Genomic DNA, 14201 nt, shown 5'->3' with positions numbered 1-14201 from the left:
TGTTAAGGTTAAGAGAACACAGGAGGTCTCATTGTTCGAGAATGATGTTGCCTGTTTCCTGCCTCATGTTTGGCGACATCTCTGCCCCCAGCTAGGCACAGGTCCAACTCCCGTGTAAGGTGTACAGTGAATGCACAAGGCAGGACCTGGTTCCAAAGGTCTGCTACTCTCTGAAGAGGTGAAGAAGTGCTCAACCTTCAAACAAGTTTTAACCTTATATAAACTTACAAGTTCACCCTGGCCCATCTCGTAGAATTGCAGAATAAAACAGTACAGATGCAAACCATTTGGCCCATCCTCCGCTCTTCCATCACCTCCCCCTCAGTTCCTAATCCCTTCCAATATTTATCCAATTCCCTTTTGAAAGTTAGGGAATCGGCTCCCAGCTGTCAAGGCAGAGGGTCCTGGATTAGGCAGTTTCTATCCGGATCATTAGCCCATGTGGACACGGTCCCAGTCCCTTCGTTATTTTACAGAGCTCACTGAGATAGACTGAGCCCAGGATGCCTGAGAGTGGACCCAGTTTTAAAAAGCTGATCTAAGTGCTTTAAAACGTAGAATCAAACCTTTTACCCTCCTCGTAACCTAACCTAGCCTAACCAAGGTTCAGCCACACCTCAATTTTAACTCATCCTTCTTTTTGAATCCCTTCATCCTTGCCCACCTCCCCCTCTCTGTGAACTCCTTCAGCCCTCTGAGATCTCAGCTCTCCCCGGAGACCCCCTGAGCTCCCCCGAGACCCCCTGAGCTCCCCCGAGACCCCCTGAGCTCCCTCGAGACCCCCTGAGCTCCCCCGAGACCCCCTGAGCTCCCTCGAGACCCCCTGAGCTCCCCCGAGACCCCCTGAGCTCCCCCGAGACCCCCTGAGCTCCCTCGAGACCCCCTGAGCTCCCCCGGGACCCCTGAGCTCCCCCGAGACCCCCTGAGCTCCCTCGAGACCCCTGAGCTCCTCTGAGACCCCCCGAGATCCCCCGAGACCCCCGAGACCCCCTGAGCTCCCCCGAGACCCCTGAGCTCCTCTGAGACCCCCCGAGATCTCCCGGGACCCCTGAGCTCCCCCGAGACCCCTGAGCTCCCCCGAGACCCCTGAGCTCCCCCAAGACCCCCCGAGACCCCCGAGACCCCTGAGCTCCCCCGAGACCCCTGAGCTCCCCCAAGACCCCTGAGCTCCCCCGAGACCCCCTGTGCTCCCCCGAGACCCCCTGAGCTCCCCCGAGACCCCCTGAGCTCCCTCGAGACCCCCCGAGACCCCCCGGGACCCCTGAGCTCCCCCGAGACCCCTGAGCTCCCCCGAGACCCCCCAAGATCCCCCGAGAGCCTTGAGCTCCACCGAGACCCCCTGAGCTCCCCTGGGACCCCTGAGCTCCTGTAGCCCTGGCCCTCGTGCCCCACCCCCACCCCCTCCTCCACACCTTTGGCGGCCATGCCTTCAGCTGCCCAGGCTGCTGGGCTCCGGAGTTCCCTCGCTCAATCCCTTTGGATTCCACACCCCACCCCCACCTCCCCCCTCACAACGGCCGCTTAAAACCCACCCCTTCGACCCAGCTTTTGGCCGATTGCCCTGGAGCCTCCCTCGTGTGAATCCGGCGCCGACCTTTGTGTGACTTACGCTTCGGTGAAGTGAGTTGGAACGTTTCGCTATGTGGCCGGCTCTGTGTAAAAAGCTAACGGCCTCCGTGCTCGCCCGCCCGAGGGGGGCGAGACCCCTTTACCAACGCGTTACCCGTGCCGCCAGCGGGGCTTAAAGCGACGTCAGGCCCTCCCGAGCGGAATGCTGGCCCCTGTCGATTGTACCCCTCCTCCCCGAGCGGGGTCCCGGCCGGCCGGCCGGCTATTCCTCCCCTTCAACAACCAACAAGGAAACACCAGGAGGACTCAGCACCTGCGGAGAGAGAGAGAGAGAGAGAGAGAAACGGGAGCGAACGTTTCGAGTCCGCCCCCGACTCTCCCTCCATTTGCACCCCAGGCGAGGACTCCGGAACCGCTCGGAAGAAGCGGATGGAAACTTCCGGAGGGTGGTTGTCGGGGGTGGGGGCGGGGTTGTTGGGCGGCGAGGATCGCGTCATCCGGAAAATAAAGTCCTCGTGAAAACTATTTTTTATATCAGAAAAACAGCCGAAGTATCTTCGTTGAGAAGTTGGAGGGGTGGGTGGGTGGGGCGGGGGGAATAAAACATAAGAATAGATTAAAGTTTAAAGCGTGTTTTTTAGCTTCAGGCTGTAGCCCAGGGAGACGGAGGGCGGAGAGCTGTCTTATTGTGTATTACAGAGAGAGTCGCTTTGTCAAACGCACTGTGTTAATTTACATTCCCCACCAGCAGGAAGAATATTGTCTATTTTCCGAGGGTCACTGAGGAAAAAAAACTGTCACAACTATTACTCCAGTATCTCCGGTGAGACCTTCCGCTGCCTCGTTTCCGTTATCTCTCCTTGGTGACGTTCGGGCCTCTCCCGTGCTTACAGATCCCGATTCCCCCCCCTCCCCCCTCCTACCCCCCCTCCCCCTCCGCCATCCCCCACCCCCACCCCCAGCAGCGACCAGGACGCCCGGCTGCCATCGGCTGGCGTTGGACAAGGGCCGCGTTTCCAGCTCTGTCGCAGGGTCCCGCTGTGTCCGGCCTACGCGTCGCAGCCTGAGGCCTACGCGTCGCGGCCTGAGGCCTACGCCTCGCGGCCTGAGGCCTACGCGTCGCAGCCTGAGGCCTACGCGTCGCGGCCTGAGGCCCACGCGTCGCGGCCTGAGGCCCACGCGTCGCAGCCTGAGGCCTACGCGTCGCGGCCTGAGGCCCACGCGTCGCGGCCTGAGGCCCACGCGTCGCAGCCTGAGGCCTACGCCTCGCAGCCTGAGGCCTACGCCTCGCAGCCTGAGGCCTACGCCTCGCAGCCTGAGGCTTACACCTCACAGCTGGGACACAGAGGCAGAGGCGCCGGGACCCCGTCAGGAATTAAAGGTCGAAACGGGCTGGGGCTCTTTTCTCTAGAAAAGAGAAGGCTGATGGGGTAGGGGGTGGGGGGTGGGGGGTGTGGGGGGGGGGGGTGAGGGGTGGGTGGGGGGTGAGGGGGTGGGCGGGTGGTGGGGAGCGACCCGATCGATGCCTCGAAAGACGATCGAAGGGCGTAGCGGTGGTAACTCCTCTCAGGAGGAGAGATACGGAGAGCAGGGGGGCCGTGAGTGTGAGAATGTCGCCGACGGGAGGAATTCGGGGAGAAAGGTCTTCACCCTGGAGAGCAGGGGGGGGAATGTGGGACTCGCTCCCACAGGGACTGGTCGAGGGGGAAAGTGCAGATACGTTTAAAGTGGGGGGGAGGGGAGGAGGAGCTGGATAAACACACGAGGGAGAGAGGGAGAGAAGGATAGGGCGATGGGCCGAAGGATGGGAGACTGGGGTGGAACATTAATGGCCGGTCTAGCCCAGATGGGCTGAATGGCCTGCTTCTGTGCCGAGCATTCTCTGGAAATCTCCATTTGTGTGGACACTGTTTCATTGGGTAAAGTGTTGGCGTTTGTCTCAAAATCACTCAGTGTGTTATCAGCGTGGGGATGATCTAGTGCGTGTATTTTGTGTAATTTCACCCATCCTCCCTCAATCCATTCCAGAGATGCACTCAACTGTCCTCGGACCCCATCCAACCCCTCATTGTGTCTTCATCAATGTCTTCCCCCCCCTACCCCCAATACCTCCTTTCCCATTTGATTCGTGCGCCAACTAACCCCGCCTTTTACTCCCAACTCGCTCACCGCGTCTCTCGCTGTGTCCGCTTGGCGCTCTGGTTCTCACTCTCTCTCTCTCTCTCTCTCTCCCCCCCTAAAGGGAGCAGTTCTGATCTCCACCCCAGGGTGGGTGGGGAGGGGGAGGGGGAGGGGGAGGGGGAGGGGGTGTGGGGGGCTCGAACCTGTAGTCCAGGCCCGACGCTCCCCTGTGCCAGTACCGAGGGAGTGCTGCACTGCCGGGGAGGCACCGTCTCCTGTGCCCAAGCCCCCACACACCCATGTGTCTGTGTGTCTATGTGTGTGCGTGTGTGTGTGTCTGTGTCTGCGTCTGTGTGCGCGTGTGTGTGTGTGTGTTTTTGTGTGTGTCTGTATGCCTGTGTGTGTGTGTGTCTGTGCATGTGTGTCTGTGCATGTGTGTCTGTGCGTGTGTGTCTGTCTGTGTGTCTGTCTGTGTGTCTGTCTGTGTGTCTGTGTGTCTGTCTGTGTGTGTCTGTGCGTGTGTCTGTGCATGTGTGTCTGTGCGTGTGTGTCTGTCTGTGTGTCTGTCTGTGTGTCTGTGTGTCTGTCTGTGTGTGTCTGTGCGTGTGTGTCTGTGCGTGTGTGTCTGTGTGTGTGTGTGTGTGTGTGTATCTGTGTCTGTGTCTGTGTTTGTGTCTGTCTGTGTGTGTGTGTCTGTGTGTGTGTGCGCGGGGGGTGGGTGCCTGGTTGAGGTTGGGTGTGGGTGTGATTTTGCCGCTGCCACTGACGGGTTGTTTCTGGTCGTCCGTTCCAGGGCTCCCCCCATCCCCGGACTGGCTCGGAGGAGATCTGCACCGACTGCCCGAGCGCCTCCGACCTCGGACCCCCGGAACCCCAGCGGGCTCCCCCGAACGGGGGCACCGTGCCCGGCTGCCCACCTGCCGGCACCAGCCAAAACCTGCCGCCCTGCCTCGAGACACACGGTAAAGTAACCGGACCGGCACGTCGGGTGCCTGGGGGTGGGGGTGTGGGGGGGTTGGGGTGGAGGTGGGGGGGATGGGGTGGTGAGTGTGGCGGGGGTGGGGATGGGGGGGCCGGTGGGGTGGAGGTGGGTGTGGGGTGGGCTGGGGGGGGTGGGGCTGGAGGTAGGGGGTTGGGGGTGGGGTGGGGCTGGTGGGGGGGATGGGGTGGTGCGTGTGGGGTGTGGTGGGGGGTGGTTACGGGTGCAGGGGGGGAGGGGTTAGTGGGTGGGGGGTAGTGAGGAGAGAGGGAGAGGCGATTGGAAAATGCCTGAGCTCCGCAGCGTCTGAAGGAGGGGCCCGGTCAGCGATTTACCCTCCTGGTGCCCCCATGGGGGGTGGGATGGGGGGGGTCATGGCCCAAACTCTCACACGGGGGGTGGCTAAGGTACGGGCTCTGTACCCGAGGGGAGGAGGGAGGGGGTCCTGTCGAGTTGATGTGAGTCGCTCCCCTCGAGAGATGCCCCATTCCAGGAGTTTTACACGATCCCGTTTCTCTGTTCCAGATGTTGTCATGGCCGATGCCTCGGACACTGAGTGGAAGTCGCTGGCGGATATCGCCTCATATTGTGATAGCCTCGCACGTTCCCTTGACATGGAAGGTCAGTGTGCTCCTGAGTCAGGAATCTCAGCACCATCAAGTACTTTGCTTGTTTTTGTAATATTTCGACGGGAGGCTTTAAGAGGGTGAGATTCTTACAGGCGCTTTATCACGAGGATACTACACCCGTATCTCACTGTCACCCTCGGGCTGTGTATGACTAACACCCTCCCTATGACCTGGGACTGTTGACCCTTCCCCTGTCTTCCTAGGCCATTGACCCCCCTCCCCGTGACCTGGGGCCTTTGACCCCGCCCTGTGACCTGGGGCCACTAACCCTTCCCCTGTGACCCTGGGTTGTTGACTCCTCCCCTGTGACCCAGGGATGTTGACCCCTCCTCTGTAACGCTGTGACCCGGGGCCGTTGACCTCTACCCTAGGACCAGGGGCCCTTGACCCCACCCCTGTGACCCAGGGCCCTTGACCCCTCCCCTGTAACCCAGGGCCCTTGACCCCTCTCCATGACCCTGGGCCGTTGACCCCTCCCCTCTGACCTGGGGCCGTTAACCCCTCCCCTCTAACCCTGGGTCAGTACCCCCATTAAAAATAATTGCAAAAACACCAAGGGGCAGTAGCTGTTTGAATAACCTCACGACACTTGCCCTTTACCCAGCCAGTGGAGAGGGGCATCAATCACTGACCGGTCGGTCACTCTTACCCATTCTCTGCGCCTAGCTCTGTGCCCCTGAAGGGGGCCCTCACTGCCCCATTGAATCGCTCCTCTTTGATTTACCAGATGAGGGACCAGTGGAGGAAGCCAGAGCTGACGGGAATGTGGACTTGTCGGGAACCAGCAGACCCAGGTAGGTTGGTCTGGACACCGGAATGTTCTATAACATCACACAGAGATCCTGATGGTCAATGGGAGTTTCCATATAGTCCGAGGGAGATCACCGGATTGGCTGAAAGTTACTAGTACAGTGTGTGTGTGTGTGTGCGTGTCTGTGTGTGTGTGTCTGTGTCTGTCTGCGTATGTGTGTGTTTGTGTCTATCTCTGTGGGTTCTGTGTATGTGTGTGTGTTTGTGTATATCTGTGTGTTTGTATGTGTGTGTGTGTCTGTATGAGTGTCCGTGTGTGTGTGTTGGTTTGTCTGTGTGAGTATGTTTGTGTGTGTGTGCTTATGTGTGTCTGTATGTGTGAGTACGTGTTTGTCAGTGTGTGTGTCTGTGTGTGAGTATGTGTTTGTCAGTGTGTGTGTCTGTGTGTGTGAGTATGTGTTTGTCTGTGTGTGTCTGTGTGTGTGAGTATGTGTTTGTCTGTGTGTGTGAGTATGTGTTTGTCAGTGTGTGTGTCTGTAAGAATCACAATTTAAACAGACCCATCATGTTTTCACCCGGCTCTCCAAACGAGCATTATGACCGAGTGCCATTGCCCTTGCCTTTTCCCCGTACCCTTGCACATTGTTTCTATGTAAATAATCATCTAATGCCCTCTTGAATGCCTCGATTGAACCTGCCTCCACCACACTTCCAGGCAGTGCATTCCAGACCCGAGCCACTCATTGTGTGAAAAAGTTTATTCTCACGTCACATTTGCTTCTTTTGCAAATCACTTTAAATCTGTGCCCTCTTGCTCTTGATCCTTTTACTAGTAGGAACAGCTTCTCCCTATCTACTCTGTCCAGCCCTCTCATGATTTGGAACATCTCTATCAAATCTCCTCTTAGCCTTCTTCTCTCCAACAGTCCCAACTTCTCCAATCTATCCCCATAGCTGAAGTTTCTCATCCCTGGAATCATTCTTGTAAACCTCTTCTGCACTCTCTCCAATGTGATCACATCCTTCCTATAATGTGGTGCCCAGGTCTGTACACAATATTCCAGCTGAGTTCTAACAAGTGTCTTATATAAATTCAGCATAACCTCCCTGCTCTTGTACTCTAAGCCCTTATCAGTAAAGTCCAGGATACTAGATGCTTTATTAACTGCTTTCCCCATCTGTCCTGCCACCTTCAATGATCCATGCACATATACACCCAGGTCTTTCTGCTCCTGCACCCCCTTCAAAATTTCACCCCTTATTTTATATTGTCTGTCCATTTTCTTCCTACCAAAATGCATCACCTCACACTTCTCCACACGGAACTTCATCTGCCACCTATCTGCCCACTCCACCAACTTGTCTCTGTCCTCCTGAACAAAAACAAAAACAAAAATACCTGGAAAAACTCAGCAGGTCTGGCAGCATCGGTGGAGAGGAGCACAGTCAACGTTTCGAGTCCGAATGACTCTTCAGCAGAACTAAGTAAAAATAGGGAAGGGGTGAAATATAAGCTGGTTTAAGGGGGGGTGGGACAAGTAGAGCTGGATAGAGGGCCAGTGATAGGTGGAGATAGACAAAAGATGTCACAGACAAAAGGACAAAGAGGTGTTGAAGGTGGTGATATTATCTAAAGGAATGTGCTAATTAAGGGTAGAAAGCAGGACAAGCAAAGTACAGATAGCCCTAGTGGGGGTGGGGTGGGGTGAAGGGATCGAAATAGGGTAAAAGGTAGAGATAAAACAATGCCATTTCAACACTCCACCCTGCTCTCATGCCCACATGTCCGTCCTTGGCCTGCTGCATTGTTCCAGTGAAGCCCAACGCAAACTGGAGGAACAGCACCTCATCTTCCGACTAGGCACTTTACAGCCTTCCGGACTGAATATTGAGTTCAACAATTTTAGATCATGAACTCTCTCCTCCATCCCCACCCCCTTTCTGATTTTTCCCCCTCCTTTTTGTCTTTTCCAATAATTTATATAGATTTTTCTTTTCCCACCTATTTCCATTATTTTTGAATGTATTTCCATCCATTGTTTGATCTCTACCTTTTAGCCTTTTTTGATCCCTCCCCTTCACCCCACCCCCACCCCCACTAGGGCTATCTGTACCTTGCTTGTCCTGCTTTCTACCCTTAATTAGCACATTCCTTTAGATAATATCACCACCTTCAACACCTCTTTGTTCCTTTTGTCTGTGACATCTTTTGGTTATCTCCACCTATCACTGGCCCTCTATCCAGCTCTACTTGTCCCAACCCCCTCCTTAAACCAGCTTATATTTCACCTCTTCTCTATTTTTACTTAGTTCTGCTGAAGGGTCATTCGGACTTGAAATGTCAACTGTGCTCCTCTCCGCCGATGCTGCCAGACCTGCTGAGTTTTTCCAGGTATTTTTGCTTTTGTTTTGGATTTCCAGCATCCGCAGATCTTTGCTTTTATCTCTGTGTCCTCTTGAAGTTCCACACCATCCTCCTCGCAACACTCCCAAGCTTTGTATCATCCGCAAACTTTGAAACTGTCCCCTGCACACCAAGATCTAGATCGTTAATATATATCAGGAAAAGCAAGGGTCCCAATACCGACCCCTGGGGAACTCCACTACAAACCTTCTAGCCCGAAAAATACCCATTGGCCATTACTCTCTGCTTCCTATTTTTCAGCCAATTTTGTATCCACGTTTCTACTGTCCCTTTTATTCCATGAACAATAACTTCTCTCACAAGCCTGTTGTGTGGCACTGTGTCAAATACCTTTTGAAAGTCCATGTACACCACATTAACAGCATTACCCTCATCGACCTTTTCTGTTACCTCTTCAAAAAACTCCAGCAGGTTAGTTAAACACGATTTCCTCTATAGAAACCCATGCTGGCTCTTCCTTATCAACCCATATTTTGCCATGTGACTACTAATTCTATCCCAAATAATTGTTTCTAGAATCTTGCCCACCATTGAAGTTAAACTGACTGGTCTGTATTGCTGGGCTTATCCTTACAACCTTTTTTGAACAAGGACGTAATGTTTGCAATTCTCCGGTCCTCTGGCAGCTCCCCTGAGTCTAGGGAAGACTGAAATATGGCCAGTGCCCCTGTGATTTCTACTTCCACCTCCTTCAATATCCTTGGATGCATCTCATCAGGTCCGAGTGCCTTGTCAACTTTAAGCACTGACAGTCTGTTCAACACTCCCTCCTGATCAATTTTGAACCCTTCTAGTGATAGAGTTTCCTCGTCTGTCACCATGGCCTGGGTAGCATCTGCCTCCTTGGTAAAGACGGATGCAAAGTATTAATTTAATACCTCAGGCACGGCCCCTTTGTCCATGGGTAAATTCCCTTTTAGGTCCCTAATCAGCCTTGTGTGTGTGTAAATGTATGTCTGCGTGTGAGTGTATGTGTGTATATGTGTGTCTGTGTGTGTATATATGTGTGCACCTGTGTGTGTGTGTGTGTGTCTGTGTGTGCATGTATATGTGTGTGTGTGGATGTGTATATATGTGTGTCTATGTATGTGTGTGTGCGTGTATATGTGTGTCTGTGTATATATGTGCGTATGTATACCTGTGTGTGTTTGTGTGTCTGTGTGTGAATTTTTGTGTGACTGTGTGTGTGCGTGTGTGTATATGTGTGTCTGTCTGTGTGTATATATGTGCGCATGTATATCTGTGTGTGTTTGTGTGTCTGTGTGAATGTTTGTGTGTCTGTGTGTACGTGTATATGTGTGTGTGTAGATGTGTATATATATGTGTCTATGTATGTGTATCTGTGTCTGTGTGTGCGTGTATATGCGTGTCTGTATCTGTGTGTGTATATATATATATGCGTATGTATATCTGTCTGCGTTTGTCTGTCTGTGTGTGTCTGTGTGTATATATGTGCGTATGTATATCTGTGTGTGTTTGTGTGTCTGTGTGTGAATGTTTGTGTGTCAGTGTCTATGTGTGCGTGCGTGTATATGTGTGTCTGTACCTGTGTGTATATATATGCGTATGTATATCTGTGTGTGTGTCTGTGTGTGTGTGTGCGTGTATACGTGTATCTGTATCTGTGTGTATATATATATATATATATGCGTACGTATATCTGTGTGTGTGTGTCTGTGTGTGTGTGTGTGTGTCTGTGTGTGTGTCTGTGTGTTTGTCTGTCTGTGTGTCTGTCTGTGTCTGTGTGTGTGTATGTTTGTGTGTGTGTGTGATTTTAAGCCTGAGCTCCCATCAGCCAATATTTTGGGGAAGAACACAGGAATTCTCCCTGATCATCCCTAAATATCACAATTCTGTTTGTGGGAGCTTGCTGTGCACAAATTGGCCGCTGCATTTCCTATATTACACTTCAAAAAGTCCTTCATTGGTGTTTTGGGAGGTTCTGAGGTTGTGGAGGGGCCCACGGAAATGCAGAATTTTCTTTCTTTCCCTCTTCAAATGGTCAAAGCGAAGGATCACAGTGTGAGAGAGAGAGAGAGAGAGAGAGAGGGAACTGGTGATTAGGGGCTGCAATGTCCCCTGGCTGCCTGCTGGTGGCAGTGCTGAGACCAGTGCCGTTTAACAGCGCGATGCTGCCACCTGGGGGCCCCTATCAGTAACTATCAGGGAGCTGAAGGGAGGGAAGATTGAGGCTCATAGCCCCACTTGCTCCCACTCACCCTCCCCACTCAACGCCTTCCAGCCGTACACTGCCCCCCCCCGCCCACCCCAAACCAGGCCTTGCCTGACTCCCCGCACCCAATCAGGGGCGGCAGGGGTCGAGATCAGAAAGCCTCTTTGTCCGGCCAGAAGGAATGCCACAGGTGCTGAGCCTGTAGAACTCCGACAGGGCATTGGTTGAGGCCACGATGAGCCTCAGTGCTCCCCGGGGTTAAGGGGGGGGTGTTGGGGGTGGGGTGTGCTAGGGGGGGCAGTGTAGAATGGAGAAGCCCCCTGCGTCTGATCCAACAGTCGAACCACTATCTCCTCCTCCCTCTCCATCTGGTGGACTATCTGAGTGTTTTTTTCACTCGTCCATGGGGTGTGGGTGTCGCTGGCCGGGCCAGCATTTATTGCCCATCCCTCAATGCCCTTGTTCAGAGGGCGTTTAAGAGTCAACCACATTTGCTGTGGGGTCTGGAGTCACATGTATGCCCAGACCGGGTAAGGAGGGCAGATTTCCTTCCCCAAAGGGGGCATTAGTGGAACCAGATGAGGGTTTTTAACAACAAGCGACAATGGTTTTCATGGTCGTCATTAATTCCAGATCTTTATTGAATTCAAATTTCACCCTCCACTGTGGTGGGGTTCGAACCCCAGTCCCCAGAGCGTCACCCTGGGATTTCTAGCGCAGTGAGGGAGAGTTGGACTGAGTCACAACAGCCCCCCATGGTTGAATAGCCTGCTATCCCCCACCTTCTGGGTTCAGCGATGAGGGAGGGGCGGGGATGGTGGGGGGTGGGTGTGTGTGCAGCCAAGGCCTGTAGAAGCCAAAAGGGAGACTCAGAGCCGAAAGGGGAAGACGAATGGAAAATCTCGAGGAGGGGGTGGAAAATGGAATTTACACGATGTGAGTTGGTTGGGGATTTGATGGGCTTGTTATTTAATCATCTTGTTTCCCTCTCCCCCCCCCCCCAGTCAATCTCCGACCGTCCTCAGTGAGAAGGTGGTTCATTTGGAAGCCATCGTCAAACAGCTGCATGAGAAGCTGATGAAGGTGAGACAACGCGAATCAAACAGGGGGGTCATCGTCCTGAGTGAGCCTGGTCAGCGGTGGGAGATCAGGGGGAGAGGGCACAGCCTCACAGGAACTGAGGGGAGAAGGCCCCGATCTCTCATCATGTGGGCCCCTTAAAACCAGTACAAAAAATACACTGCCCCTACAATCCACAGGATACCATAGAGGGAGCTTTACTCTGCATCTAACCCCGTGCTGTACCTGTCCTGGGAGTGTTTGATGGGGACAGTGTAGCGGGAGCTTTACTCTGTATCTAACCCCGTGCTGTACCTGTCCTGGGAGTGTTTGATGGGGACAGCGCAGAGGGAGCTTTACTCTGTATCTAACCCCGTGCTGTACCTGTCCTGGGAGTGTTTGATGGGGACAATGTAGAGGGAGCTTTACTCTGTATCTAACCCCGTGCTGTACCTGTCCTGGGAGTGTTTGATGGGGACAGTGTAGAGGGAGCTTTACTCTGTATCTAACCCCATGCTGTACCTGTCCTGGGAGTGTTTGATGGGGTCAGTGTAGAGAGAGCTTTACTCTGTATCTAACCCCGTGCTGTACCTGTCCTGGGAGTGTTTGATGGGGACAGTGTAGAGGGAGCTTTACTCTGTATCTCACCCCGTGCTGTACCTGTCCTGGGAGTGTTTGATGGGGACAATGTAGAGGGAGCTTTACTCTGTATCTAACCCTGTGCTGTACCTGCCCTGGGAGTATTTGATGGGGACAGTGTAGAGGGAGCTTTACTCTGTATCTAACCCCATGCTGTACCTGTCCTGGGAGTGTTCGATGGGGGACAGAGTCACGGGAGCTTTACTCTGTTTCTAACCAGGCTGTGGAGTGAATTCCTGCCAATATTGTGTGAAACATAAAGATGGTTTTGTTTTCCTTTTTGAAAATCAGGAGAAAGAAGACAAGGCACAGCTGGAGACTGAAGTAGAGGAGCTCCGACAGAATAACCAGCGTCTGCACCAGGAGTCACAGACCACGGTGTGCCACCTCTTAAAAGTAACTGAATTACTGTGCCGAACTGCGCCAAAGCCTTCTTAACCTGCATGGAGTGGCAGGGAGTGAGGATTTGCCGGCCCACTGTGCTTGAGTGGGATTTGCCTCTCAGGGAGAGGAAATTCTCCCTAGCTTTGTTTCCGGAATCTTCCAGTGCTGGTGTGCAGCTCCGTCAGAATTCCCTGTGTTCTTTTTTCTCTCTCTCTAGTCCTGTCTCCATCTTTTTTTTCGTTGTGGTTCAAGGGACATTCCCAGCTGACCGTACACTGCAAACATTTCCCGGGGATTCTGACCACCTGGTTACTAACCGGTTAAGACGGAGATCCTTTCTGCAGCCGCTTCAGAGGAACAGGAGTTAGCCATTCGGCCCGTCTGCTCTGTGCTGTCCCACCCGAGTCTCCTCCCCACCTCCCCCCCGCTCTCCATCTCATCCCATCACCCTATCCTTCTATCCCTTTCTCCCTCATGTGTTTATCCAGCTTCCCCCTTAAATGTATCGACACTATCCACCTCGACCGCTCCCTGTGGGAGCGAGTTCCACGTTCTCCCCACTCTCTCTCTCTGGGGGATGAAGTTCCTCCTGAATTTCCCCATCGGATTTATTAGCGGCTATCTTATTTCCACAGCTCCTAGTTTCAGATTCCAGAATATCACCTCTCTTGTCTCCCGCACTTGATAACTTTATATCCGTAGCTTATTGGGAGAGGGAGTATTGAGCGATATCGGACAATCGCTGGCTGATTGAGTTGAGGCAGATGTCGGACATGTCCAAAGTGGGGGCCAAGGGTCAGGGTGGCCAATTCCAGATGTTTAATTTCCACAGCGCGTTTTACCCTTAATTAACTGACATTTCCTTTCGTAATTACAAATGAAATATATATATATATATATATTTTTTAAGCTATTGATACGGGTCAACCTGCGACCTTGGGGCTTAGATAGGTCGAAGGTGACAGAGGTTAAAGGTTCGCATTTCAGCCTGGTCCTTGCCGCATGCTCTGGGGTGGCACAGATGGGGGCACAGGTCCGGGGGGTGGGGGGGGGGAGGGGAAGGGAAGGGAGGGGTGAGATCACACGTGGAGCCTGGCGTGTGGTTAGCGTGTGCGTCACGTGCCGTTCGTTAGCGTGTGGAAATGATGGCGGGAAGGGGGGTGCGGAGATGCCGGTTTCCCTCGCCTGTGAGTCCCTGTGTTCCGGCCAGGAGCCGGGTAGGGCCGCGGGTGCTGTTTCTGTCCCCGAGGGGAGAGATCCAGAGTGGGTCCTTCGAGAAAGGGCAGGGAGGGGGTGAATCTCCCTCGTCCGCTTATCCCTCGTCCGCTTAAATCTAAATAGTCGTGGAAAACTGCCCAGGGTTTTCCCTTAGCTTTTTTTGTAACATCGTCCAAAGTCATACAGAAAATCTTCAAATAAACAACAAGATGTTAACATCTTTTCCTTTAAATGTCTGCTTATTATTTTTATGCA

General features: G+C 53.4%; 1 protein-coding gene across 1 annotated transcript in view; it reads left to right on the top strand.

Moving 5' to 3' along the window:
- The window catches only part of sipa1 (signal-induced proliferation-associated 1), a 94442-nt gene extending 81507 nt beyond the window's left edge, over positions 1 to 12935 (top strand). The window contains exons 10-16 of the mRNA XM_078532737.1: positions 1159 to 1368; positions 2601 to 2889; positions 4484 to 4652; positions 5195 to 5290; positions 6026 to 6092; positions 11651 to 11729; positions 12636 to 12935. Of these exons, the coding sequence (XP_078388863.1) occupies positions 1159 to 1368; positions 2601 to 2889; positions 4484 to 4652; positions 5195 to 5290; positions 6026 to 6092; positions 11651 to 11729; positions 12636 to 12782 (1057 nt within the window). The 3' untranslated portion in view covers positions 12783 to 12935. The remainder of the gene's footprint in view (positions 1 to 1158; positions 1369 to 2600; positions 2890 to 4483; positions 4653 to 5194; positions 5291 to 6025; positions 6093 to 11650; positions 11730 to 12635) is intronic.
- Positions 12936 to 14201: the final 1266 nt, after the last annotated feature.

The sequence above is a fragment of the Cetorhinus maximus genome, chromosome 31, assembly GCF_964194155.1.
Source record: "Cetorhinus maximus chromosome 31, sCetMax3.hap1.1, whole genome shotgun sequence".
Taxonomy (NCBI): Eukaryota; Metazoa; Chordata; class Chondrichthyes; order Lamniformes; family Cetorhinidae; genus Cetorhinus; species Cetorhinus maximus.
This window is presented reverse-complemented; position numbering and strand designations above follow the sequence as displayed.